We start from the raw sequence: 18,766 nt of genomic DNA on the forward strand, positions 1-18,766 counted from the left end.
ACATATCATTTAAACGCTGTTTGGTATCTGAATCGTTAGTTATGAGTCAGAGTGACTTCGCCAGATATAATAAAGGATATCATGTAAGTTTAGAGAGACAAAACTCCACAGCTGCTCTCCACGTTTTGGATATCGGCGGCCTCAAAGGCAAAAAAAAAAAATACTCTCACAAAGTGTTTTTGTGGAATTCAAAAAATTTTGTTTCCACAATAAAAAGAAATAATAAAGCAACTTGATCTGAGCTCATATATACAATGGAGTTTTAGGGCCCACATTGCAATAAATACATTTTTTTTAAATATTTCATATATTTCATATATTCATATATTTCAAAGTCGTAATATTACATTATATCATTATTATAAAACAGGCTCAGATGGGCGGGTGCCAGGGAGGCCGCCTGTGCTCTCGCCTGTTTTTTATTTTTTTTTGGCAATTCATTTTAGTCATTTATTTCAGTTAACTAAAATGTTTTTTTAGTTTGAAGTATAGTTTTAGTTTATTACTGTAACAGATTTTTCTGTAAAATTACAGTAAACTACTGGCAGCATCCTACTGATATTATACAGTCACTACTGTAAATTACTTCAACAGTATATTACATCAAATTTATTATAGTATTCTAGTAGTGAAGAGTGTGATTTTTTTTACAGTGTAATATTAGCTCAAAAAGCATCAAGATTTACAATATTTTACTGCAAATTATTTTTACAGTGGTTTTTACTGTAATACATGCTCACATAAAATTACCATAACCTACTGTCAGCTGTAGTTGCCAGCATCCTACTGTTATTTTACAGTGTTGACATCGTAAATTGCTTCAGTATTAAACTGCCATTAAATTTATTGCAGTATTCTACAGCATAGTGTAACATTGGCTCTAAAAAGTGTCAATATTCACGGTGATTTACTGTTTTTTGGATAAGCTGTAAATAACTGTTAGAATTTGCTGCATTTTTACAACAAATTCACTAAAACAGCTTTTCCTGTTACGTTCCAGTATTATACAGAAGACTGTGAGGTTTTCAATGCTCCAAAGGCATCAAGATTTACAGTGTTTTACTGCATTTTTTCAAAAAACTGTACATCACTATCAGAATTTTGTCATATCCAGTTCATCCTGTACATCTGTGCAGCTTTGTGTGAATGCAGATCTTAAATGGGATCTGCATTAAAGACAGAAATGATATTATTTTGGATTAAAGTGTAACGAGGTGACACACCTTGCCTTTCTGGGACCAGAGGGGGGGCTCCAGCTGCCCCCGCGGTAAAAGGCCTGTTTCCAGGCAGGAGAGGAAGGCCAGCAGGTGACCACCGGGGGGGAAGTGGAGAGGCGGCCGCTGGATCCCATCCTGACTGACCAGAACCAGCGTCCCACCACAGTCAGCTGAAACAGGATGGAAAAACATTACGCAAGGATGAGGCGCAAAGAGAAAAAGACACTTTTTTATTATAATATATTTAGGTTAATATATAAATATTAACCTGGATCAACTTCATGTTTTTGTGCTGCGTTCTTTCATGTTTATCTGAACCTTTGAACCCCAACACATCGGTTTGATTTTTTAAAAATAAATACATAAAAAATACATAAAAAAGGCAGCTTGGCAAGACATGCCCAAAAAAATACAAGATTTATATATATATATATATATATATATATATATATATATGTATATATTTTAAGAAAGCTAGAAAAAATATTCAGAAAACTACTTTAATAATGATCTTAAGTCCATATTTTAAATTATATTACAGATTACAGATCACATTATCATTTTTAAGAACTTTTTTTCAAGTCATTTCATTGTTTTTTTGTTGTTGTTTTTTTACTTTTCTTTTAAAGTGATTATATTTTCATTCCTAATAAAAATCCAATAATTTCTTTTTTTTTTTTAAAAAAAAAAAAAAAAAGCTAGAGCAAAATATTCAGAAAACTATATTAATAATTATCATTAGTCAATATTTCAAATTATGTTAAAGAATTATTAGATCATTTTTTTCCAAGGCATTTTTTCAACCTTTCTTTTAAAGTGATTTTTTTTTTTTAATTCCTAACAAAACTCGATTAGTTTTTGTCAATTTTCAAGCAAGTTTTTTTGCTGATTTCTCCCTAATTTTGGGGTCATTTTTTTTATAAGCTGAAAGAAATGAAGCCAACTTACTCAGGTTTCAGAGGGTTAATGTAAAAAGGGAGTGAGTGAGTACATGTACTTATATACTGATGTAAGATATAAAAGGAGAGGCAATAAAAGGTGAAGAAGAGGCCACCAAGATTAATGATAGGCACTAATGTGAAAAGAGAATTATGACCTGCACCGCCCTGAACAGCAGATTTACACTTTATCACAACAAGTAATCGATATTTTGATATGACAACAGCTTATGAAACCCTTCATAATAAAATGCGTCATGTGGTGCTGTATACTCACAGCGCTGGTGACAGTGGATACACACTATCTGGCGCAGAGGGACAGTCAGAGCGTAGTCCCAGTAGATACTGACGGAGAGGGAGAGACAAGATGTTTCAGAGACAATAGCTCATTTTTTAGGTTATATTTTATAAATGTTTTTTAAAAAAAAACTAAAGAAACACTTTATTTCTGAGTACAGTGAAATTCAAGCACAGTGCTTTTATTTTGAAGGGCCATTTTGTGTTTATCCTTGTAATACGTTTTATTTTATTTTACAACTGTGATTCCCAAGTGGTGGGTCGCGGTCCAAAAGTAGGTTGTGGATCCATTTTAGGGGACCTTTTACACGACAATGGTTCTTGCATGAAACATTACACTTTTGTTGTGGCAAACGACACACGACGACGGCGTTTTGAGGGCATGAAAATGCAAACTTTTGAAACCGTGTTCCAGAGTTAATCTTTTAAAAACGCCACCCCCTTCTGTTTGCCGTGTAAACCGGTTGTCATGGTTACACTTTTATGGTGTGTCAGTACAAAGTTAGACCTTCAATGACTGGCCTGGCACACTACAGCGTTTTCGGTTGTTTTTGCAGATCCGTGTACATCGTATAAATGCAGATTTTTCAAAAATGCAAAGAAAAGACTTTTTTGTTTTTAGTAGGGCTGTTCGCGTCTAAATTTGGCCTAAATGGACCACCAGTGACTCAAGAATGTGTCAAGTTTTGAAAAAAATGAAATCAAACACACTTTACTTTAGAGTACATTGAATTTTAAGCCCAGTGCTTTTATTTTGAAGTGCCATTTCTGTTTAACCTTTGCCCTCTAAGCCAACATGTTGTCCACATTTTGAGAAATAAAACTGAATGTGTAATCTAATGTGTGGACCTTGAACTAATGACAAAGGAGAAATCTGCTGGCTGGACCTCCTGGGAACCACGATGTTGTAACATTACCGTTAAAAGTGCGTCTTTTTACGAGGACACACACTATACATTTACTTTAAATGTATAGTGTGTGATTGGCTACCTCTTCTCCAGGTCACAGTCTCCCAGTGTGCCGTTGATGAGCTGGTTGGGCGTCCACTTCAGGGTGAGGTTATCGCCAGCCTGGTGAAGTGACAGATAGCCCCGCAACACCTCCATGTCCTTCTTCTGTGTTCGGAGACAAAAGAGGAAGAGGACATTATGTGACACTTCAGGTTTGAATAAACACAAACCAGAGAGCAGAACAGTGACACCGTGTCCTCGATTAAACCTTTTTATCTAAGCAATGGTCATGACATTTGCAGTTTATTCGCCCAAAAGCTCGCTTTCACATCCGCTCAGCGTTATGGAAACTCGGCTCATGAACATTTTGATTTAACTTTGGAGAAAAACTGAATTTCGGGGGCAGTAGCTCCGTGGCCTAAAGCTGCAGAGTGAGTGATGGCTGGCTGTCATGATACCTCTGATCAGTGGCATCTTTTAAATCTCTTCTTAAACTGTCTTTTACATGAAAGTATTTATAAATACTTAATATGCTGCTAGCTTTTATCATCCCTCAGTGGCCATTGTAAGCTACTTTTTACACTTTTTTTTCTTTTTTTCCCCAGTATTAATATATCATCACTGTGTTGTTTGCATTTTATTCTATTGTTGTTTTATTACAGCCTTTTTTTATCTGATGCTTTTCTGGAAAGCACTTTGTAACCTTAATAAGAAATGTGCAATTTAAAAAAAAAGTATTATTATTAATAATAGTGGTAGTAGTAGAAGTAGTAGTATTGTTATTACTATTATTATTATTATTATTATTATTATTATTATTATTATTATTATTATTATTATTGTTATTATTATTGGTTAAAAGTGGCTGAGTCTTAGTAAGTATGCATCATATTTTGTTTGGCTGTATCGAAATCATGATTTCATTTTGATATCAGAATACTAAAAAAATGTGTTTATTATTATGGCATGTATAATAATTAAATATGTAATTTTTATTTTATTTTTTGTAATTAAAATATACATAAATGTACGTAACTGCATCCCACAGCGTGAAGATGTGACGCTGGGATACCTAAACCCTCGCAGGAGTTCACTGACAGAGCGGCACCATGTGACGAGTTCGGAGAGACTACAAAATACAAAATTTGGCGAAATGATTTCAGTGTGTGTATCAGTACTTTTTCAGCATTTTCCTGTACATTTCAACAATATCATGATGATAGCGTGATCATTTTGGTCACAATTTCATACCGTTAAATCTCTAGTTGTAGCACACTGAACATCTTTTGTTATGTGGTAGAAAGACAGAAACTATGTCACGACATAAGGAGCAGAGAGCAGGCTCATATGGGCTTCAGCACCGTTTGCCGTGCATGCATTGAGCACAGGATTCATCTGTACGTGCACTAACACGTGTGTTATCATGACTGTCAAGGGCTGGACGTTGTGGGAGGCACATACATACATACATGTGCTCATTAAAATATGCCAAGGCCAAACACGGTGCAGCTATTACAGGCAGCACAAAGACAGCTTTTATTTCAGAGATCACGCATACAAAGTACTGTGTGTGTGTGCTTGTGTGTGTGTGTGTGTGTGTGTGTGTGTGTGTGTGTGTGTGCAGCACAATAATGGATAAAAATAACCATCATTTTGCAATTTCTCTGTAGACCAGCAGAGTGGGAGCACAGAGCTGTCTGTCTGTACTGCATGTATTTACGCTTCCAAGTTGGATTTTTGCATTTATCCCAGAGCAGCTTCAGGGCCTCCACAGCAGCACGTCGAGGACTGTTACATCTCAATAACGTTTTCATCAGAATACTTATGCCAGGAATTTATATTAAAGGTCCAGTGTGTGGGATTTAGGGGCATCTATTGGCAGAAATGGTATATAATATTCATAACTGTGTTTTCTTCAGTTTACAATCACCTGAAAATAAGAATCGCTGTTTTTGTTGCCTTAGAATAAGCCGTTTATATCAAAACTATGTCCATAAATAAAAATACCGGCTGGACCAGGACGTTGTTTTTGCCGTAGAGAAGGTGTGTTCTGGAGTTTTGGTGAAGAGACTCAACATATTCCCTCGCTGACGCAGCAAACCTGTCCTCTGACATGCTGCCGCTGGACTGCCGCTTCCGGATCTAGAAAAAAAAAAAAAAAAACTTTTACAACTTTTCCCACAAATCCTGAGTGATACATCTCCTGAGGACTGAGGCAGCTGATCCAAAAACAGCCGCCACACTCACCCCGAGAGCAGGCCGCCGGCCCGCCGATGTGTCCTGGCCCCGGTGGGCCCCGTGGATACGGTGACGCTGAACTAGCTCGTTGGCTGAGGGGTCCGTCCAGAAATGATCTGACGTTTTTAGTTTGGTGTACTCCAGAGCGGCAGGGCCCCACTGACAAAAGCACACACACACACACACACACACACACACACACACACACACACACTTCATCATTGCAATGCTTCAATTCAAACCTTTGACAGTTTACTACTTAGCTGAAGCAAAATATTAAAGGAACAGTTCACACCAAAATCAAAAACACATATTTATCCTCTTAGCTGTAGTTATTTATCGTAACACTCGCCCTGAGATATCTGCCTTCTCTCCAACACAATGTAACTAGATGGTACTCAGCCGGTGGTGCTCGGAGACCCCAAAATATACACTTGAAACGCTCAACAGCAACGTCTGTGCTCCAAAAATCATGACCAAATAACATCTGATCTCGCACTGTCACGAGCACGAGCTGGTCAGCGGCTAGTTACTAGTTATACTAGCGTCTAAATTAGCTACTTTATAATCTTATTGTCTCTTCACATGATAAAAAGAGATTTGACATTAAATAACCTAAATATATTACCAAGAAATCAAAATTGCATATATGTAGATGATAAAAATGCAAAAGAAAGTAAAGTCACTTAGTATAAAATAAATGCCCTAAAATCAAAGAAATGTGATTATATATAATCATAGAAAGTATATATTTATGACATATTTTGTACTGCAAATGGCAGTAATTTTAACGTCAGTGGATTATCTTGAGTAACCGGGTCATGATTTCTGGAAAGAGAGACATTGCTGCAGAGTTTGACATCAGCAGCAAACTTTCTGACAACCAAAAAAAAGCTTTGAACGTTAGTGCTGAGCACATATTTGATCAGTAAGTGTATGTCGTGTAAAACTCGGATACTCGGAGACTCTCAGCTGTTCATCTCTGGTCCACCAGGTGTCCTCAGCGTGCAGTGCTGCTCTGCACACCTGTGGCGGATTCCCATCAGCCCTCGGTATCTGCACCTCAGCATGTGAGGGTACGGTGTTTATTTTGTCCCACTGTTCATGTCGTTTTCTCTGGCTGAGTCAGCTGAGCTCGTTGTTTTCTGCTCCTGCATGTGTGTTTCTGTTTCTCTGCTTATTAACCACGGCGTCTGCGCTCTCCGCCTGCTGTTCGCCCTCAGCTCCTGCTGCCACGCTGTCGGTGGAGGTGGCTCTAAACCCTCTGCTCTTACTAACCCAGCCAGCAGGGAACGTTCCCACAACACTGGCTAATGTTTCCTACGAGTTGCAATAAAGTTTTAATCTAATGTTAGAAGAATGTTTTAAGCATGTTTATCATTTCAGATAATGTTCTTGTAAATGCTGACTAAGACGTAACATTTTGAGGATGTTTTGGTGATGTTGACAGGTGACAGATCATAGAATATTCTTTTATAAAACGTTACTACAATGTTACATTAGAACAAAGGAAGAACATTTTCAAAGCAACATTCAGAACATGTTATTAAAGGCTGAGATTACAGACCTTTTTATTTTTAATGTAATGTGATATGTTAATAATAATAACATTTTTTGTGTCATACAGAATGTTGTTCTAACTTTAAGAAGAACATTCTGGGAACTAAAAGAAAACTTTCCGCTGTAAAGATGACTAAAACATTGCATGGTTGCATTGTACCATTTGCTGAATGCTTTTAGAACCAAAAATTCGCTGGGAAATCGTCTGCTCTCACTAATCCAGCGAGCAATTTTTGGTTCTAAAAACATTCTGAGAATGGTGCAATGCAACCATGCAATGTTTTAGTAACGTTTTCTTTTAGTTCCCAGAATGTTCTTCTTAAAGTTAGGGTAACATTCTGTATAAACATATTTTTAACCTATCACATTAGATTACATTTCCATCTAAAAAAAGGTCTGTAATCTCAGGCCTCAGTGACAATCTCTGAATATTGCTTTTTGAAAACGCTCTTACTTTGTTCTCATGTAACATTGTGGGAACGTTTTATAAAAGAACATTCTACGTTCTGTCGCCTCTCAACGTCAACCAAAGATCTTCAGAACGTCAGTTTCAAAAATTAGTCAGCATTTAGCCTTAAAAAAACAGTATTTGAAATGATGAACATTCTTCAAACGTTCTTTCAACATTAGATTAAAATGTTTCTTTAAAACATTATTGCAGCTTGTAGGTAAAGTTAGCCAATGTTGTGGGAACGTTCCCTGCTAGCTGGAAAATAGCTCTGAGCTTGAATTTGTGGTCATGTTTTTATGACAGCAGTTCCTGGAACGACCGCCTCATTTGTTTCCTAATGCTGGATTTCACATGAATATGGGAGCATTTGTTCTGGTTTTGCACTTTTTGTTTCTGGCCTCTGGTGATGTTGGCAGTGTGCGGATACTCACCCAGTAGGGCTGCCAAGATGGGCCCGAACACTGAGTCATGCATCAGAGCTTCCCGCTCATAGTATTTACTGCAGAGATAAACAAACAGGAAACAAGTGAATCACAGGAACACGTTATCAGAGGTGTTCTGGGGCAGCAGTACGGGACCACAGCGAGGCCGGTCCAAGTCCTGCAGACTAGGTGCTGCAGAGGTGCAAACCACCAACTGTCCTAAAGTGGCACCCCATCACTGACATCTGCATGCTCCGGTGTTTGCATTCGGCTTTTTAAGGCCTATGTGTGTTTATGAGAAAGAAATATACACATTTCTCCCAAACATGTCTACACATAATTTCATTTCCCAGAAATCCTTTCAACAATCTTCAATGAAGAAGCCAGAATTGATGACAGATGTTCAGGATTGATTGACTGACTTAATTTGAGGAATAAAAACAACATCAGTCAAAGTCAGAGGTCAGCACGTGAAAGCGTAATGACACTTATTTCTGATGTGGACGTCTGAGTTTAGACGATACCTCATAACACACATGAGATACCTCACACACATCTGATACCTCACACACATCTGATACCTCACACACATCTGATACCTCACACACATCAGGTACCTCACACACATCTGATACCTCACACACATCTGATACCTCACACACATCACACACATCTGATACCTCACACACATGAGATACCTCACACACATCTGATACCTCACACACATCTGATACCTCACACACATCTGATACCTCACACACATCAGATACCTCACATTCATCAGGTACCTCACACACATCTGATACCTCACACACATCACACACATCTGATACCTCACACACATCTGATACCTCACACACATCTGATACCTCACACACATCAGATACCTCACACACATCAGATACTTCACACACATCAGATACCTCACACACATCAGGTACCTCACACACATCAGGTACCTCACACACATCAGATACCTCACACACATCAGATACCTCACACACATCAGGTACCTCACACACATCAGACACATCAGATACCTCACACACATCAGATACATCACATTAATAGCAATCAGTCGAATTCAGAGAAATACAAGTGCAATGACTTGCACTCTTTTGTTATATGCGTTGGGATTTTAGCACGTTTCTAGGATTTTTAGACATTTCTAATAGTTTAGGACATTTCTAAGATTTTGGCTAATTCTAGGATCTTTGGACGTTTCTGAGATTTTAGGAAATTTCTAGGATTTTGGACATTTCTAGGATTTTAAGACACTTCTAGGATTTTGGATGTTTCTTGGATTTTTGGACTTTTCTAAGATTTTAGCATATTTTTAGGATTCAAGTACCTTTCTAGGATTTTATGGCATTTGTAGGATTTTCGGACATTTCTAGGATTTTAGGAAATTTCTATTATTTTTAGACATTTCTTAGAATATTTCTAGGATTTCAAGACAAGTCTGGGATTTTAGGAAATTTCTGAGATTTTGGTCATTTCTAGGATTTTAGGACATTAGGGTCTTATCTAGGACCTCTGTCAGGGGATGTTGGGGATCCTCCACTGGCTCACTTTTCAATAAACAAGCTCTATTTTGATGCCGTTTTATGCACTCTGGCATCTCATGGATACTAAAAGTACAAAAACAATTCCCAGTGTGAATCACTTTATTTTTATTGCAAATTGGAAAATGGCTGGGGGCACCTGCATCCTGTTGGTGCAAAGATTTTGTCACTGGTTCAGAACATGTGAAATAAAAACATGAAAGTAGAACAACTTTTTGTTTAGATCAAATGAAAGACATTTAGACCATAAATTGATGCAGAAAGCCAGAAACTGAAAAGTCTTGGTTCTCTTGGACTTAGGAAAAGGACGAGAAACTCCACCACTTCAGCATCAGTTTTCCTCTCATTCCCACTAAAACAGTACAGCTAACCAACAGAGCCTGGCCGATAGTTTGTGTGACAAAATCCAAAAAAGTAAAGTTTGTACAAAAATGAGGTTTATCTTTCTGGATCATAATGATGCCGAATTGACAGAAATACTGTCAACAAATGACGGCTTTTATCTCGTGTGTATAGAGTTATGTACTTTTGTGGACACACAAGGAATTGTTCATTTGTCACATTTCTTAAAGGGAGTCTGGTGAAATATTTTCCACCAGGAGAAGGAGATGAAATAATCTCAAAAGGAATCTTGTTACAGGTTTACAAACGGTCGCCCCCAGTCTTTTTCAATCGCATAGTGTGAGACTAAAAACTCACGATGTCTTTAGATGTGAGAGGGTGTCAGACTGTAGTCTTTCAAAAGTCTGTTTTTTTCAGTGATTTCTCTTCTTCTTTGGCAGACATTAGTTCAACCTGCGTCACACTTGAGGCTGCAGCTCTTTCGAGTTTTGCTGTTTGTTAAGAAATGAGCGTGTGTTAGATTTCCTGCTGTGTGACTGTTGCTCTTTATTTTAGAGCGACTGACACCAAACTTGACATTTAACCGAGGATGCTTCATCACATCACACTGTCTGAATACAATGCCCACTTTTCTATATTTGCCCAATTATTATCAGAACCGCATCATCGAGCGCCAACATTCAAGTTTGAAGTTGGATTTTTTGTCCATTTAAAAGTGTGATTCACGTTGTCGTACGTCTGTGAACCCCATCAGTGCACTTCATGTCGGCGGCTTTGATCAGTGAAGTGCTGCTGCATCATTTCAGCGCGGCTGACGCACCCACTGTGGCCAGCTTGTTGAAGCGCACGGTGGTTGTTATCCAGACCGAGCACAGAACAAAGCGACCGCAGAGAGAGCGCCGCAGAAGAATGAAACACTAAATAGGTAATTCAGGGGACTGTTCATCATTCAGCTCCAACAAAGCCTGCAGCGGGGTGCTGTGAGTCACTGCTGTGAAATGCCGAGGAGCGAAGAACAAAAGCAATCACCTGGAGTTGTCCACGATGTACTGCACTATTTTGTCCAGAACCTTCTCGAAGAGAGCCGTTCGGACCCAGATGTGTTTGATGGCCTGGGCAGAGAGGGGCTGAGGGGGGCGGCTGGTGGTGGACGAGCCCTGTCTCCTCAGAGGTTCGTGGCCCACACTCTGGGCTCTCCTGCAGGGCACAAAGCACAAAAACACGCTCAATAAACAGCTAAAGAAAAGAGTCCATGTGTGTCAGGCGGTCGACCTCTGGGGCCGAAAACTGAAGCCGCTGCAAAAGTGCCAAAAACTGAGGCTGGCTCCAGAGGCCAGTTAATCCTCAGAGATCATCGTGTTAAAATGCTCAACTTTGAAATCAGAAATCAACATATCAAAACTTTGAAAATTTAGTTTAATATACACCACAGCCACCCATGAATACAGGCTTTCCTCTTTCTTCAATTTTTTTAATTCTTTTCTTCTTCCTATATTTTATTTTATCCTAATTTATTGTTAATTATTGTCCTTATCCCCCTTTTCCCCCCTTTTCTTTTCCCTTTATTTTAACTTATTATTAACTGATACAAGTTGTCATTGGTTATTGTTCCTCAACCTCTGATGAGAGGGGCGGCAGGTGGGGGTGGGGGTGGGGTGGGTTCATTTTTGGAATAAGTTGCAATAACTCTTTAAATGTTAATAAAATATGTTCACACAAAAAAGAAGGAAACATCTTTACAGCCTGGTACACAAAAAATATTTAGGTTTCTATAGCTAATTTCATCATTCATGACAACAGTACTGGGGAGATAAATCTTTATATAACTCACCGGTCATCTTATTGAGGCTGAAAGTTATGCATAATTAACCCTTTGGAACCAAAACAAACTGGCTGGATTTCTTAAAAAAAAAAAAAAATGAAAGAAAGAAATGACCCCAAAATTTTGCTTAAAATTAGTAAAAAAAAAAAATTTAAAAAAAAGTACAGGAAAATTACCTTGAAAACAGTTTTAAAAAATGGATGAAAGTACAGTAAAAACAAAAACAAGGGGGAAAAACACTTTTTAAAAGACATTTTTCTAAATCAACTAATTTCTTGCTATTTGTAGGCAGTTCTTGCCAAGTTGATCTTTTCCTTTTTTCTCACATTTTTAAAAGAAATTGTACCAATTTGTTTAGGGGGAGCTTAACCCTTTGAAACCTTAGCAAGATGGCTTGATTTATTTCAAAAACACAAAAAGAGGGTAAGGGGAAACTTAACTAGAAATGGCCCAAACATTAGCAAGAAATTAATTAAGGGTTTCAGAAAATTTCTTAAAAAGTAGAAAAAAAGATAAGTAAAAAAACAACCAAAACAAAAACAAGAAAATTATCTCAAGAAATGTTTGTCCTGCAACATGGTTTTATGCATAAAGTTAGAAAATGTCTAAATAGTTTATGGAACATTTCTTTCTAAATAATATCTTGTAATCCCCCACAGCTAACTTTAAGATCATTACCTTGTCACTTTTTACTATTTTTTTGCAGTTTGCAGGACATTTCTTGCCTTTTTCCTCACATGAAAGAAATCAAACAAATCCTCTCAAGTTTCAGAGGTTTAACTGCTACTAAGAGGCGTCCTTGACCATCAGGAGGCAGCATTTAACAGCATGACGAGTTCTTAGAGACTGTAGTTAATTACAGCTCATCATTACCGTCTGGTTTCCCATAAATCTGTACCATGTCCGAGAAAAGGTGCCAGTTTCTGCTGGAAATCAGCCGTCTCAAGTGTTTCATGAATATGGAGGCAGACACGCGATGCCAGCCTGCAGAGAGGAGCACTTTCATCGCAGACTGAGTTTGATCTCTGCCACTTCTACAGCAATCAGACAAAACCATTCACACACACACCCACTTCAACAAGCTAATGAATGTGTGTGTGTGTGTGTGTGTGTGTGTGTGTGTGTGTGTGTGTGTGCGTCTGGGCGGGGAGGGGGGGGTCTCGGCTGCCTCAGTCACGATGTTCGCAATCCCCCAGCATTTGTGTCTGCACGCAAAGTCACGATTATTGCAGTCCCCTGCCATTTCATAGAGGAGTGTGTGTGTGTGTGTGTGTGTGTGTGTGTGTGTGTGTGTGTGTGTGTGTGTGTGTGTGTGTGTGTGTGTGTGCGTGTGTACTCCAGGGGATGGGAGGGGGGGGTAGCATCAGGATGATGTCAGAGATAAGACAGCATGCAAAGGAGACAGGCTCTCCCTTTTTCTAATAAAAGCTGCAGTGTGTTGCAGTGTCCTTTTGACATGAGAAATGAGCGTTTCCTCCTGTGTGACCTCACCTGTGACTTCTATTCAAGGCTCTACTCGAGGTATAAGCTGCTTTTGTTGGTATTTGTTCTGTATTTCAGTCTATACATCATTTTCACACCGCTGACACAGGATGATCCTCAGTGTGTTTGTTGGTCTGGTAACCGCCTGAACTGACCTCTCGTGCCTTCTTGCTCCCGTGAAAAAAGTTTGATTTTAATGAACTCATTAATGTCATTAATGACGTTTCCTGTTAAAAAAAACAAAAAACCTGCGCTCAGTCAGTGACTGTCCACGCAGGAGTGTGACGCCAAAACACACCTTCCACGTCGGCATGCAACGGACACGGACACGTCAGATTTTAACTCAGTTGGACGAAACCAATCGCGTGCACCTGAAACACTGAAGGACGGTGTCAGGTAATAAAGCTGCGATTAACCCCTTAATATTAGGAGCGCAAGGGTGCTTAGAGGATGGGTGGGGAGGTGAATGAGCCCCACAAACAACCGACTTCATCCCACCACAAGTGCATTTGTTGACATTACAGGAGCAGCATCCCAGAGCACAAACAGCAGCAAGGATACCTAAAACGCCACAGGTAGCTGCAGAAGATCACTGACGGAGCGTCACCATGAACGAGTTCAGAGTGAGAACGGGTTGCTTGGTCAGTGCCGTTCACGCCCACATATGACGTTCTAGGTATCTTCCTGTCTGGTGTTGACCATCCAGGACGTCAACTTACACCTGTGAAGAGGATGTACATTTTCTGCTCTTTATATGCAAACTGTCTTTTTCAAAAAAAAACTTGGATGGTCTGTTGAACACCTCGTACGTACGTTCATTTCCTTGTGCAACAAAAGCACATGGTTAGCTTCAGAAAATTTCTAACAATAGAAGTGTTGTGCTCACTCAAAAATCCCAATAGTACAAAGAAGTCGTCAGCACTCACCGATAAGCAGTTAATATTGTTCATTGATACACAGCAGCATCCAAAAACGGAAGCCTTTCAGGGCTGATCGCTGAAAAAAGCTTAAGTTTTATTGCATTTTCAATATTATTAATTTATTTATTTTTTAAATATAGCTTAAAAAATCAATACTTGACATCTATGCATTGATACAATATTGCAATGTAAAATATTGTAACACTTAACTGTTGATTTTTCTTCCCCATCCCTGAATGTAGTGTGCTCATGGTTAATGTGTTTGTGCACATACTCAGATTACCTTTATCCTGAGCACTTGGGATTCTTGTCCACTGTGTGTTACAGTAAAAAGCTCCAAAATAGGTGATTTAATGGACATTGAGTGCAGATTTTTTGTTTTTTTCAGTATTTATTCCCAGCTGCTAGGCTCCAGAAAGCTCCACATTCAGCCCCACTGCTGGTGACCTTTAAAAACAGCATCATCACCACGTTGTTCATTCATTTTATTTAAGCCAATCTGTGTGTCCTCCTGCCAGTCTACATATCAATACTCCTGCTCCTACCAGCAAAAGGAGCGATCACATCAGTTGTTACCCCTCCCTGTTGCCATGGTGATCCAACTTTGGCCGTCTCACTCCGCCGTGCGGGGGGTGTAATAAAGAGTAATAGTGTAAATGTTAACCGGGGGGCTCATCACAGAAGCTTCTTAAGTGTGAAATCTCATCTCATCTCAGTTTTGGATGAATTCTTGGTTTCACAGAAGCATGTTTCCTACCTGGCAAAAAAAGTTAAGAAAAGCTAAGTTAGGTATGGGGATCATTAATTTTTATTGATATTGACGCCATTATCGAGACTCCATAACGATCCGACTGTTGATACTTTTCTATTATTTGTTGGAAGCGACAATACGATTTTAACAGAACTGGTTTTGCTTTTATTGCTCAACAAGTGAGTGTTTCTTGTGACTCGATCACATGTGTGTAAATCTGCGCTATGGAAACATCCTTCCCTCAGTGTGTTGTCTCCACGCTGCGCTCTGTTGTCGCTCTTTACAAAAATGTAAAATGTCAACAAATGTCAACATGCAGCTAACTGAATTGATTACAGTGATTACAAGCAGATTGCATTCGGAGCTGACGAATGAATATGAATGTGAAAGAAATATATCATGGTGATTCATGACGCCTCTGGATTTGCATGATGTGGATTTCTTTTCTTGCATGCGGTTTATATGTTTTCATATGGAGGGACCCGCTGACGTGCTCTGTGAGGAACAACAGCCATGATGTTAAATATACAAGAAAAGAAAAGGTATCTGTTCTCTGTGTGTTTAAGCTGTATATGAACAAAAATACTGAATATATTTCTAAATAGATTAGGGTGTGTGGGAGACAGTGTGCTAGAGTTGCACCGTATTGTTTCCTTGATAATGCTATAATCTGAAAAACAAACCCATGTTGAAATCAACAGGTGGAGAGCTGCTTCACGCTGAAGGGTAAAACTGAATTATAATGTTATCATTATGAGTTCAAATTTAATCAACAATTTCAAACAAATTCAGGTGTTTGGAAGAGAAATTTGTTGATGTTTTGACAGCAATATGAAACACAACTTGTACACAGGTTTACCCTTCACCATGTTCAACTGCTGTTCACATGGAACCCTTCTATATATATATATAAACATGGGAAGAAGAGTTACATGTTACGAGCTGCAAGCAAATTACCCGAAATTTAGCACAAAAGAAGAGAGACAGAGGAAGGTAAAAAATCTACAATAAAAATCTATAATGATATAAGATAAATAGAAAAAAAGATAATTTTCTAGACATTTTTCTCCATTTTTTATTATCATTATCAACTTTTAATAAATTTCTCTCTCTGTCTTTTCCCCTTTTCCTGATTTTTCTCAGTTTGTGGGACATTTTTTGCCTCATTTGGAACAGAAGTCAAATCAATTTGCTCACGTTGCCCAAGTGATTTGAAGAAAACTGATGTCATTCCAGGGTTCAAAGGGTTAAAATGCTTTTAAATAGTTTTTTGTCTTGTTTTTTTTAAAAAACAAAAAACTTTAAGACAAAATGTATTAAAAGTTGTTTTATAAATGTGTATGACTGAATTCAAAAGTAAGTATAAAAGGTAGGGCTGGGCGATAAAATGATAATGATATCAATCACGATATAACTTTTGATGTATATGGTGATATATATCGATATTGACTAATATGAAAAAAATTATTGTGATAAGACTTTTTTTTCATATCGCCAGTCTCTAAATGAAGGTTGTCTTTTTGTTTTTATCATAAAGATGCCTTCCCTTGCAGTAAAGGGGGAATAAATAACAACAAAAAAAACTTCTGTATCAATATCAGTATGGCTTTTCCCTATTTATATAAAACTGAGAGTCATAACTATGAAAATAAGCTCTCGGTTGTAAAACAGCAGAGTTCCTACTTAATGTGTTAGAGAGCTGTTGCCACAGCAGGTCTGCTGCTAACACTGCAGGATGGGAAATGAATGCAGATGATATGCTAGTTTTGCTCTTTACTCAGTGTGTCAGAAAGAGGAGACGACTGTAGAGAGGAAAAAGAGGGTGGTGTAATTCATCATCGTGCTGTCCTGCAAAGAAAAAAGATTTTAAAAAGGAGTGAGAGAAGGAAGGTTGTCGAGGAATACAACACAGAGAGACAAGCAGCCGTGGCAGGTCGTCCAGTGGCAGCCTGTGGCAAACACAAGCTCAAACACAGCTTCTTTACCAAGCCTGCCTCTGGCACACACGTGCACGCACACACACACACACACGCACGCACACACACATGCACACACACGATCCAGTCCCGCGTCGCTGTAATTACCATTCACTCCACCGCAGTAACTCTTTATTCCACTGTTGATGTCTGCTCATAGTCTCTCTGTCTCTTGTTTCCCATCATGCTCTGTGCATCCTGCGCTGCCAGTGGCACAAGCCACGTTGCCATGGCAACCAGGGTAAATGAGAGATGTAGCCCTGAGGTGGGATGACAGGGAGAGAGGGGGCAGGGTGGGAACGCATGTGTGTGTGTGTGTGTGTGTGTGTGTGTGTGTGTGTGTGTGTGCGTGTGTGTGTGTGTTATGAATGTGCATGATTTCATGTATGCATTGTGTGTGCAGAGCAGATCCATATGCAGTAATAGGCTTTAATGTTGTGTGTCTGGGGAAATAAAGGCCGATGAGATGTGACAGATGAACGCGAGACGGCAGCTGATATGAAGACGGAGAGCTGAGCGCCCGGCGTACCCAAACATGTTTAACTCCTGATTTACATCACATCACACAGCCATGTTGCAATGACATCTCGCTGCACATTCTGTTTGATTGTTTGTGCATCAGCGGTGTGTATATATATGTATGTGTGTGTCTGTGTGTGTCCTTGTTGCCCAAATCTTTCTCTCCTCCATTTGGAAAGCTGTGTCTGCGGCCCCGGAGAGACGGGTGGTAGCCATGTGGCTCAGGCTAATGGACAATTAATGGGCTTGCAAACAGCTAGGCGAGTGCCTAAGTGCCTGCAGACAAAGCACTTTATCATACTCTGTGTGTACACACACGCACGCAGAAATACATATGCAAACATGTAAGCAAGTATACACACCAACCCCCTTTGAGCACAGACACACACACACACACCTGGAAACAGGCCTAAGGCTTATCACAGTGTGCACACAGATTGCTCAGTTTTAGTAAACACTCAACCGAGCAGAGACTGTGTGTGACGGTGATGGTGTGTATCTGTAGCTGTGTGTTTTACATGATGTTGACATGACCTGGTGCACAAGGAATGACAGGATGTTAATGATGCCTAAATAAATATATTTATTTATAAAAATGGGTGGAAAATAAATGTTGCAGTAAAAGCAGTGTGCAAAGAGCAGGCTCTTTGGAAGAAATACTAATACAACCCACACAAAAATAAATTCATAAACAAATAAATAAATAATCTGATGAAAATGAAAAAGAATGAACTATGCTTTGGGATATAGTTAGGAGATGTTGGAAAAAGTCCTCACATTTTAAAACTTTTCCATTTCTTTAATATTAATGGGATGCCCCGATCACGTTTTCTGCCTCTGAGCCGAGTCATTTCATGTTGAATATCTGCCAGTATCGAGGCCTGATCGGGTACTTCAATTTTCTAGATTATAGTTTTTTTCTAGATTATAGTTTTTTTCTAGATAATACAGCTGCACAGTGCACACTTTAAATAAGCTAAGTACTCAAAACCAATCTAATGTATTGCCAAAGCTTAACTATTTTATTATTAAATTATGTATTTATCTGTTTTATTTATTTCACAAAATAAAGTATAAAGCCACAAACCCTCCCTTTAATGTTTTTGGCCTCGTCATTGTCCTTTTAAGGCAGCATTCTTCAGTGTTTGTTGCTGAGTCTGAGTTACCTGAATGAACTGTATTTCACTGAGTGTTTTTTTTTTTTTTTTTGTTGACCTCACATCTTTTTGGCTGGTTGTGCTTCATTAATACATAAGCTATTCTGGCTTTTTGTTCATGCAATGTTTTTATATTTTATGAAGAAAATATCAAAATAT

At 38.8% G+C, this 18,766-nt stretch overlaps 1 protein-coding gene across 1 annotated transcript in view; it reads right to left on the minus strand.

Moving 5' to 3' along the window:
- Positions 1–18,766, minus strand: part of LOC121943057 (small G protein signaling modulator 2-like) — a 137,156-nt gene that overhangs the window by 64,766 nt on the left and 53,624 nt on the right. The window contains 8 exon segments of the mRNA XM_042486433.1: positions 1,224–1,387; positions 2,433–2,500; positions 3,443–3,567; positions 5,410–5,544; positions 5,650–5,787; positions 5,789–5,799; positions 8,083–8,150; positions 11,010–11,177. Of these exon segments, the coding sequence (XP_042342367.1) occupies positions 1,224–1,387; positions 2,433–2,500; positions 3,443–3,567; positions 5,410–5,544; positions 5,650–5,787; positions 5,789–5,799; positions 8,083–8,150; positions 11,010–11,177 (877 nt within the window).

The sequence above is a fragment of the Plectropomus leopardus genome, chromosome 5 (assembly GCF_008729295.1).
Source record: "Plectropomus leopardus isolate mb chromosome 5, YSFRI_Pleo_2.0, whole genome shotgun sequence".
NCBI classification, from domain to species: domain Eukaryota; kingdom Metazoa; phylum Chordata; class Actinopteri; order Perciformes; family Serranidae; genus Plectropomus; species Plectropomus leopardus.